This window comes from Xyrauchen texanus, unplaced genomic scaffold, assembly GCF_025860055.1.
Source record: "Xyrauchen texanus isolate HMW12.3.18 unplaced genomic scaffold, RBS_HiC_50CHRs HiC_scaffold_318, whole genome shotgun sequence".
NCBI classification, from domain to species: Eukaryota; Metazoa; Chordata; class Actinopteri; order Cypriniformes; family Catostomidae; genus Xyrauchen; species Xyrauchen texanus.
In genome coordinates, this window is record NW_026266286.1 from 2,671 (window position 1) to 13,206 (window position 10,536).

Sequence of the window (10,536 nt, forward strand, 5' to 3'; positions counted from 1 at the left end):
ACTGGTTCAGGCCCAATTTAAAAATGTTTAAATAATGACAGAATTTCATTTTAGGTTAAACATTAAGTAGAGAGATTCACTCACTTCTTTGATCTGCCCTTGGAGACTCAAATATCCTCCTTTAGAAAATATGTCCACTTCTTCACCACACATTGTAGGTGAAGGTGGACACAGGGCCTCCCTCGCAGCTCTCTCTGCCTCCTCCGTTACATCCAGTGGAACTGTTTTAAATTGTAGAGTCCCAGGGCCAACAAACAAATACATCTGGCCATATGTGTTTGAGAGGGTGTAATTCTTTAATATATAGCTTACCCCTCCTCAAACAATAGGTCAAGGCCATTCTTTTTATTCAGGTAAACTATTTTACCATCTGTAAGGGCACTAATTGATGTTGTTCTAATTGTGGATTTTTCTATTTTGTTTCCTTTCATTGTGTAAGTGACTGTTCTTCGGCTTATGGTGGTTTCCACACACTTGCACCGAAGAAGTTCTGGGGTACTGAATGGAGTTGCCATCCTGAGTGTAAGAAAACAAATACACAGAATAATACTTTATGAATCTTGTGAAAACTCTTTTAGAAAAAAGCAATAAATACATTTGCCAAGGAATTTTTATTTTCCTTCCATTCAAAAGGTTAAAAAGTGCCTCAGAAAATGATCTATACCGTCAGACACTGTCATTATGTCATAACTTTCATGGTATTTATTATTATTATTAACCTTTTAACAGTTATTGATGGTTTTTTCCTAGTACAGTGAAAAGTGTCTCAGCGTGTGTGGTAAGTGTGAAACTATCCTGTCAGACTAGGCTTAATGTCAAAATTGTCATATTATCACAACTTTTTAGGTTATTGGTTATAAGTTTATAGTTTAAATTTTATGTGAAGTTGTAACATTTACAAAGTCACAGATATAATATCTTGTAAAGTGAAAAGTGCCTCAGAAAAAAGTCTTGTTAGGGACACTTCTGTCAGAGAGTATCCGTCAAATTTTTTTATGTTTCTACCTTCATTATATATATAACCTTTAAACACATTTGACAAATTACATTATTTAGGTGTAGTTTTGTAGACTTTTTAAAGTCTGATATAGTTTGAAATAATATAATTTATTGGCCAGTAATAAGTACCTCAGAACATCACAATTCTCTATGCTGCTTGAAACTGCCCTGTCAGAGAATATTTGGTCAAACTACAGTATGTGGTTGCTCAAATTACATTTTCATACTTGTTTAACAATAATTTTTTGACATAGTTTATTTTTTCCCCAAAAGATTGTGTGAAATGGTGTAGCTGCCTCACCTCAGAAAACGACCGTTCTCAGCCTCAACTCTGTGTAAGCGCTCCTACAGTTTCCAGACGTCCACGCGCTGCTGCAGATTCCCGATGTGCGCGCGGCTGAATATTCCAGATATGCGCGCGCTGAAGCAGACTTGAAATTAGCGCGCTTGTTTGCTGCCGTTATTTTGGTTAACGGTCGTCCCGTCAGGTAAGTAAGTACTCGTCCCTGTCAGGTAAGTATTTTCTGTTTATAATTTAATGTCGGTGCTGGTTGATTAACTATTTATTGTACATCTTGTTTTTGTTTTATTATTTGTTTGTTTGTGTATTGTTGTGGTTTAAGTCTTAACTTAAACCATACAAGCTAGTTGTTCAAAAACGTCTTTCGTGGCTCTAAAATAATAATAATAATTTCCAAATAAGAATAAAAATACAAGTGACACATTTATGCTTGTGTATGTATACACTAAAACAGAATGCAATATCTTAACCTATGCTAATGATTACATTTGCGTCACTAGCAATGTACGCATACTCTATTATACTTTGGGCTTAACGTTCTGCCTACAATTTTTTGCCAAACGACCCTTTGACAGATGAAAATGCTGTAATTTCATACAAATGCAATTCAGCCATATGTTGAAAATATGTTTATTACTGCATTTGTTATTTATTTGCTATTACATTATTCTCCCTCTGTTCAGAAAGTAACCGTTTTAAATTATTTAAGTATAACTGGTATTATTATTGTTATTATTATTATTGCACAATTAACTTCTTAGTAAAGTTTTTAAGATTAGTTAATCATTTTGTATATCATGTGCAATGTTGTATTCCACTTTTCTTTAAAGAATGTAATTAACTTGTTCTTTTCTCTCTCTCTGTGTGTGTGTGTCTGTGTATGTGTGTGTGTGTGTGTGTGTGTGTGTGTGTGTCCTTTACTATCCTGTCTATACCTTTATATACATTTTTCACTCAAACTTTTATCTCGCTTGAATCTCTACCTCTTGCCCATTCCATTCTTTCTCTTCCTTAACCAAAAACAAACTGGCCTGCCATCCCTCAATGCTGCTGCACTGCTTGCTGCTTTGCTTGCTGCTTTGCTTGCTCGCACCACAAACGCAATCTTACCCAAATGCAATCTTATTCAAATGCAAAATGCAAATGCACAATCCCAAAACGCATATGCAAGCTTTAAAATAATGCCCCAGAACCAATATTCTTTGAACCCCAAAAACACTTTCAAAACCCAAATCAAATCAAACCCAGGTGAGAACAGTGAACTATAGATTCAGAAAGAGTGAAAGAGAAATTTCCAGACTTCACTACGTTGTAATATCAACACTTTTAAAATACACAATCATTTTTTTATTAACCTAACTACACATTAATTAATTTACTGTTGTTATACATCAAATATTTAACTTTTCTGTATTTTCTGATTCATAAAGGCATTTTCTTTGTGTTCTATTTCAAGTATTAGTAAATATCAATATTTTTATCCATTACTCAAACATATTTGCTTGATTGCCAGTGTTGAAACATCACCATGCCAAGAAAAGGAAAGAGGAGTGAATCTCAGAAACAGCGCAGAAAGCTAGAAGCTTCATTTGGCCCCAGTAGCAGTACCAACTCTGTATCAGGTATGAATGATGCAAACCCATATGTTCTGTCTGTTGCAGCATCCCATTGTCAAAGCGATCCAAGGTACAATATTTACTCCAGAGGCCGCCAGTGTACTTGCAATTCCTTGATGTTTCTAGCTGTCCATAATGAATGTAGTGAGCTAAACAGTTTAGAATTAGATTGCATTTTACAAAAAGGTGATGCAGTTTACACTTGTGTTAAACAAACACTGTGGAGCACAGGACAATTTGTGGATAATTTTTTAAACTTTGATGAGCTACCGAGCACAATTAAGACAAACTCAGACTGTTACAACATCCTGAAACATCCTCAGAGGTTTGGATTTCTAAGAGATACACCTGCACTAGGCTGACTATGAAAATTTCGAGAATACTTTGCAATGTCTCAGAGATGATGTGAGTGATGCTTCGCTGCTGTGTGGTGGCTCTTGTATTGCTGTATTCAGAGATCGCTCAGGGAGGTTTGGTTATTTTGATTCTCATTGCAGAACACCAGAGGGCATGTCTGCTGATGAAAGCAAAGGTACGGCTGTAATGTTGACCTTTTTTCTATTTAGAAGACATGATAGAGAGGCTGCTACTATTGTTTCAAGGTGTTTCCATTTGAGAGACCAGGAACAATTTGATCTGCTACCTGTATCATTCATTAACATGATAACTGAAATCTGTGTACATAGTGAAGTCTCCCTGAACTGCTGTGAGCTTGAATGTGATGTACAACCATCTGTCGCTTTGAGGACAAAGCTCTGTCAAACATTGAACAATGCAGGTCTGCTGATGTCTCACAATGGTATGTTCAAGTCCAAGATCCAGTTCAATGACCATCTGAGACTACCGTTAAGGTGGCCACATCAACTAATGAACAAGCCCACTTGACTTATCAAGATAAAATGGAAGTTCTAACTACTGTCACTCAGAATCGAGACAGATATAAAAATTTACTATTCAGTGAATTTTCTCATGGCATTCTGTCACAGGATACATTTTCATTGTCAGCTCCTAATCACCAATATTCACAATTGCCAATCGACCAGACAGAAAAATTGAATAAGTCTCGAAAGCAAAAGGCTTACTTTAAAAAATGGCACGAAGTAATGGTTCAGGGGCAAGGTGTTTATGACAAAAAACAAGCTGTACATAAAGTCTATAATTATAAAACAAGTAGTGAATACAGGCAAAGACATAACCAAGCCATGAAGAACAACTATTGGAATAATATGATTTCCAGAGAGAGAAAAAGACTTATGCAATTAGCAAGTACAGAAATAATGAACAATACAGAGGGGAAAAAAGAGTAAAATAACCTTAAATTACAGGAATGATGAACAATTCAGGGAGAGACAAAAGAATTATATAATGAGAAATTACAAGAATAATGAACAATTCAGGGAGAAACAAAAGAATTATATAAAGAGAAATTACAAGAATGATGAACAATTCAGGGAGAAACAAAAGAATTATATAAAGAGAAATTACAAGAATGCTGAACAATTCAGGGAGAAACAAAAGAATTATATAAAGAGAAATTACAAGAATGATGAACAATTCAGGGAGAGACAAAAGAATTATATAAAGAGAAATTACAGGAATGATGAACAATTCAGGGAGAGACAAAAGAATTATATAAAGAGAAATTATAGGAACAATCCTAAATATAAGGATCAGCATATGCAATATCTTGTTGATAGATATTTAAAGGATCCAATTTTTAGGCAAAGACAAATGGATCATTATACAAACCGATGCAAAAATGATCCTAACTTCTATGAAAAAAGGAAGAAAATTTTTAAACAAAGTTATCACTGTGATGTACATTTTAGGGCTCGTCAGAAAGAATATAATTTATTCAAATCTAAGAACAAAATATCTGCACTCAAGGTACTTCACACAGTACACTGTGCACAAGACATACAGCACAAATACAAACAAATGTATCTGATGCGCCAGCAAAGAGACACGTTACAAAATACCCAGCCTGACGCAGTACAAGATCCGACTGTGTTAAGAGCCTTACATATTTTTAGAGATGTTATAAAACAGGGGCCAACTTATATCTGCACATGCTGTGCCAGAGCGCTCTTCTCAAATCAAGTCAAATCATGTGATCGTGAGCGCTATCAGAAGAATCCGACAATTGCTTCAGTTTGCTTGACTGGAAACTATGTTCACGTCTGCTCCGACTGCCCTGATCAGTGTGCCCTGGATCACAGGAAAACAGAGTGGATCTGTCACTGCTGCCATAATACACTATTGAGTGGTCTGATGCCAGACATTGCTTTAGCCAATCAACTTCAGTTCGCTCCCATTCCTCCAGAACTCTGCGATTTGAATGTTCTTGAAAGACACGTTATTGCAAAGTACATTCCTTTTGCTAAGATTGTTACACTACCGAAAGGCCAGCAAAGAGCTATAAAAGGCGCCGTGATTTCTGTTGCATCTGAAGTAGAAACAACAGTGAATTGTTTACCCAGACCAAGAAGTGAATCACAACTGCTTACAGTGAAACTGAAGAGACGTCTGTGTTACCAAGGTCACTATCAGTTTCAGACTTTGAACATGCAAAAGGTTCTGTCTGCTTTAAGAAAGCTAAAAGATATCCATTCAGAATATAAAGATATCTTCATTAATGCAGAACTCTCTGAAGAAGAAATGTTTAATGAGCATGAACAGTGTGCAAATGACATCAGTGCTTCTGATGAGGAAATGGATATTGCAAGCAGACAAATTGAGAACACTGAAGAACAGAGCAATGAGAATGAACACAATGATGCAAACAATGACACTACTGCAGAAGAGCAATCGAGAGGCCTTGCCTTGGACACATGTCTTCAGCCCCCAGATCTCGGCCATCAGCTGTTGACTTATGATGATGGAATATTTTGCATTGCCCCAGCAGAGAGAAACACTCCAGTAAACACTTTCAAAGTTCCTAAACTTGAGTCTATGGCATTTCCAGTGCAGTTTCCGGATGGCAAGAACACATTTGATGAGCCTGGCAGAGCAAAACATGTTTCCCCCAGCAGATACTTTAACTCTAGACTATTCTCTATTGACAATCGTTGTGCGAAGGATACCAACTATATCTTTTTTGCGCAGTTTGTGACTGAAATGAACATGGCCACATCTAGTATGTCTATCCAGATGAGGAAAGCAAAACCCATGACTCGTGATGGACGCAGAATAAACTGTTCACTGCTGCAGGACAAGCATGAGTTAGAAAAGCTTGTAATAAATAAGGAAGCTACACGATTCATGCAACCATTAAGAGGGACTCCAGCATACTGGGAGAAATCTCTCCGTGATTTGTTTGCTATGCTGAGACAGCTGGGCACTCCTACATTTTTCTGTACTTTTAGTGCTGCTGAGATGAGATGGCCTGATGTGATTACTGCTATTAAAGCACAACAAGGTGAAACTGTGAACTTTGCTGAGTTAGACTGGTCTGAAAAATGTGAAATCCTCAGAAGCAACCCAGTCACAGCCATGCGGATGTTTGAAAAACGAGTTGAAGCCTTGATGAGAGATTTGATCAATTCACCTGCTCGACCTATCGGTGAGGTTATTGACTTTTTCTACAGAGTGGAATTCCAGCTACGTGGCTCTCCACACATTCACTGCTTATTTTGGGTGAAAGATGCTCCAGAGTTTGAAAAAGATCAAGATCAGGATGTGTGTGATTTCATTGATAAATATATCTCGTGCAAATTACCAGACCCAAACAAAGACCCAGAACTACATAAAATTGTAAGTGAAGTGCAGATGCATAGTCGTAACCACTCAAAATCCTGTAGAAAGAACAAGAAGCACTGCCGGTTTGGATTTCCTAAACCACCCATTAGCAGAACCATGATATCCCGGCCCAGGCCTCCTCCTGCAGATCAGTCTGATGAAGAGAATGAATCCGAGGAAAGACATTACACCAGTTTTGCAAAAGAACAGCTACAGAATGTGTGGGATCTACTGAATGACTCAACTCAGAGTTTTGATAGCATTACACAGCTACTTCATAAAGTAAACATGACTTATGAAGAGTACAAGAAACATATTGATACTATTTCTACATCAAGTTCAATATATATGGAGAGACGACCACAGGACTGCTGGGTGAATGGCTATAATCCAATGCTGTTAAGAGCCTGGGATGCAAACATGGACATACAGTTCATTCTGAACCCCTACAGCTGTATCATGTACATTGTCTCGTACATTTCAAAAGCTGAACATGAGATGAGCGATTACCTTAAAAAAGTGATAAAAGACTCAAGCCATGATAACCTGTCTGAACGTGAGTGCATGAAGCAGGTCATGAATGCCTATTCAAAGAACAGAGAAGTCAGTGCTCAGGAGGCAGTCGCTCGCACATGCAGTCTGAAATTAAAATCATCATCACGTGCTGTCATATTCATACCTACTGATGACAATGCTGTAAAGATGAGTTTACCAATGAGCTGCCTGCAGACCATGGATGATGACATAGAGAATGTGTGGATGACTGGATTGCCTGACAAGTACAAGGCCAGACCAAACAGACCTGAATTTGAGAACATGTGCATGGCTGAATTTGCAAGTGAATACCGCATTATTTATGCAGGTAAGAAAAAAGGTAAAAATGTTTTGCCACTTCAAAAGAATTTGGGACACATACAGAAAAGAACAAGGGGAAAACCTGCTGTCATCAGATTTGCACGTTTCTCAGAACAGAAAAACCCAGAAAAATTCTATGGAACTTTTCTAAAGCTTTACTTGCCATATCGCTCAGATGACCAGCTGAAGTCCACAAGATTTCCGACATATGAATCATTTTTTGCATTTGCTTCTGTAAAACTACCCGGAACTGATGAACTGCAGCGTGTGTACAATATTGTAAATGAAAACCGTGAGAAATATGAAAAACATAACGAGGCTATAGAAAAGGCAATTGAGGATTTTGAACAGAATGGTCCAGTTGAAGATGCATGGTCTAAATTGGCTCCAGCAAATGAACTGATCCGTTTGGAGAGCATATCAGAACGTGAACCCACTGATCCTAATGATGTGAACGAGCAGGACGATGTCCCTGAATACACAGCATCTACCTCTGTCAGTAACACAGATATGCCACTCGTGGAAGCAACCCAACAAAATCATGCACAGATTCGCAAAATGTACCAGAGCTTGAATCAAACACAAGCTTCCATATTTTATGCAGTCAGAGACTGGTGCAAAAGATGTGTCTCTGGTGAAAACCCACAACAATTTCTGTATTTTTTGAATGGAGGAGCTGGAGTTGGAAAATCCCACGTTATCAAATCTATTTATGCAGAAGCAACCAAGATTTTGCGCAGGCTTCCATGCATACAAGAGCATACTGACATTTCCAAGCCAACCATTCTTTTATCCGCATTCACGGGAACCGCAGCCTTTGGAATCTCAGGAAAAACACTCCATTGTCTACTGAAACTCCCAAGAAGCTTGAAGCCTCCATACCAAGGCTTGGGAAACAGCTTGGATGAAATCAGGGCAGACCTTTCTAATGCACACATTTTAATTATCGATGAAATATCAATGGTGTCAAAACAGTTGTTTGCCTATGTGAACTGGAGACTGCAACAGATTAAAGGAAACCAGAAACCTTTTGGTGGCTTATCTTTATTAGCTGTGGGAGATTATTATCAATTACCACCTGTAGGAAGAGCAAAACCACTCTGTGTGTATGAGGACCATGTGCTGGACTTCTGGACAGATAATTTTAAAATGATAACTATGACACAGATCATGAGACAGAGAGATGATCTTGCATACGCTGAGCTGCTCAACAGACTGAGAGTAAAAAGAAGCATGAGAAGCTGACTGATGCAGACAGGTGCATGTTAGAAATTGTCATAAGATCCTCCCTGAAGAGTGTCCCACTGATGCGTTACACATCTATGCAACCAATAAAGAGGTAGACAATCACAACACTGAAGCCATATCCTCCCGCTTTTCAAATATCAGTACCATAAATGCACATGATTACAAAAAAGATCCCCGAACAGGAGAAATGAAAAGGCAAGCGGCACCATTTAAAGGAGACAACCGTGACCTTATTGACACACTACAGATTGCTATTGGTGCACGAGTGATGCTAACCAGAAATATTGATGTGGAAGATGGACTGGTTAATGGCACTTTTGGCAAGGTGGCAAAAATAACTCATACCCGAGATGGATTGGTTCAATTAATTGGTCTTCATTTAGATAATGTGACTGCTGGACAAAAACATCGCAACAAAGCACCTGATGGAGATGACAACATTGTCTATATTGAGAGGTCAGAGGAACCACTGAAAAGAAAAGGAACAATTCGGAGACAATTTCCCATGAAGCTTGCTTTTGCATGTACCATCCATAAAGTGCAAGGAATGACAACTGATCACGCTGTTGTATCTCTGAAGCACATATTCGAATCAGGCATGGCATACGTTGCACTTAGCAGAACAACATCACTCAGTGGATTGCACATTACTGACTTTGATGAAAAGAAAATCTTCTGTGATCCAGAAATAAGTGCCTCCTTGGAGAACATGCCAAAAGCAGATTTTCACAGTATCCAGCCCATCCTACATATCGTACAGGATTCCAACCTTAATTCAGCTCTTAAAATCATTCATCATAACACAGAGGGACTGGAGTGTCATATGGATGATTTAAAATGCCACCATGAGCTTCTCTTGGCTGATGTTTTGTGCCTCACTGAAACACACCTGTCAGGCTCAGATGTTCCTGCACATCTACATCTGGATGGATACACCATGTACAAACGCAACAGGCATGCATCCTACACAAACTATGCACATTTGGCAAACAAGAATGGTGGTGGAGTGGCCATTTATGTGAAGAACAGCTTTCAGGTTTGTCCTCTGATGTACATACAGAATGTTACTGACTTGGAATATTTGGTTTTGAAGATAGAAGCCCCCAAACAAGCACTTCTTGCAGTTATCTACAGACCACCAAGTTATAATTTGGCAGAGTTTTTGGCACATCTGAACGCCCTCTTGACATCTCTGGAGATCATCGATTTCAGGCCTCTAATCGTTTGTGGCGACTTCAATGAAGATCAGCTTTCTCATTGCAACAAACCTATTCTCAATTTGTTTGAAGATAAAGGATACACACAGCTAATCAGCACCGGGACAACAGAAAAAAACACTCTTCTGGACCCTGTCTTCATAAGCGGCGCACACGTAAACGTCAGAGCAGGAGTTCTACAGACCTATTACAGCTATCATGATCCTGTGTATTGTGTTTTAGAATAGATACATCAAATATATAAAAATATGCATCACACATTCAACAAACTGTAAGATAACATCTTTATTTTAAGAAAAAATAATGCTAATACAAATAAATGTATACCACTAAACGGTTCACATTTTGTCTTCTTTGCGTGTGTGCGTGTGAGAATGTGTTTGATATAGTGTGTGTGTGTGTGTGTGTGTGTGTGTGTTAGATAATGAATGAATGGAGAGTGAATGTCCTTTCCAAGGATCGCCACCTTGACGTGGTGGAAAGGCTTGTGTGTTCCAGTGATCCCAAGAGTGAATCATTCTAGAGTTTTTTACTCCAGTTTGACTTGCTTAAGGGTGAGGTT

The 10,536-nt window shown here is 38.3% G+C and overlaps 1 protein-coding gene across 1 annotated transcript; it reads left to right on the forward strand.

Moving 5' to 3' along the window:
- The first annotated feature begins 5,481 nt into the window (after positions 1–5,481).
- On the forward strand, positions 5,482–8,754 carry LOC127642043 (uncharacterized). Its single transcript, XM_052124779.1, has one exon. The coding sequence runs from the start codon at positions 5,482–5,484 to the stop codon at positions 8,752–8,754; it is 3,273 nt and encodes a 1,090-aa protein (XP_051980739.1).
- The last annotated feature ends 1,782 nt before the right edge of the window (positions 8,755–10,536 follow it).

Coding starts and splice junctions, on each gene's coding strand:
- LOC127642043 (XM_052124779.1), top strand. CDS start 5,482: ATGCAAAAGGTTCTGTCTGCTTTAAGAAAGCTAAAAGATATCCATTCA.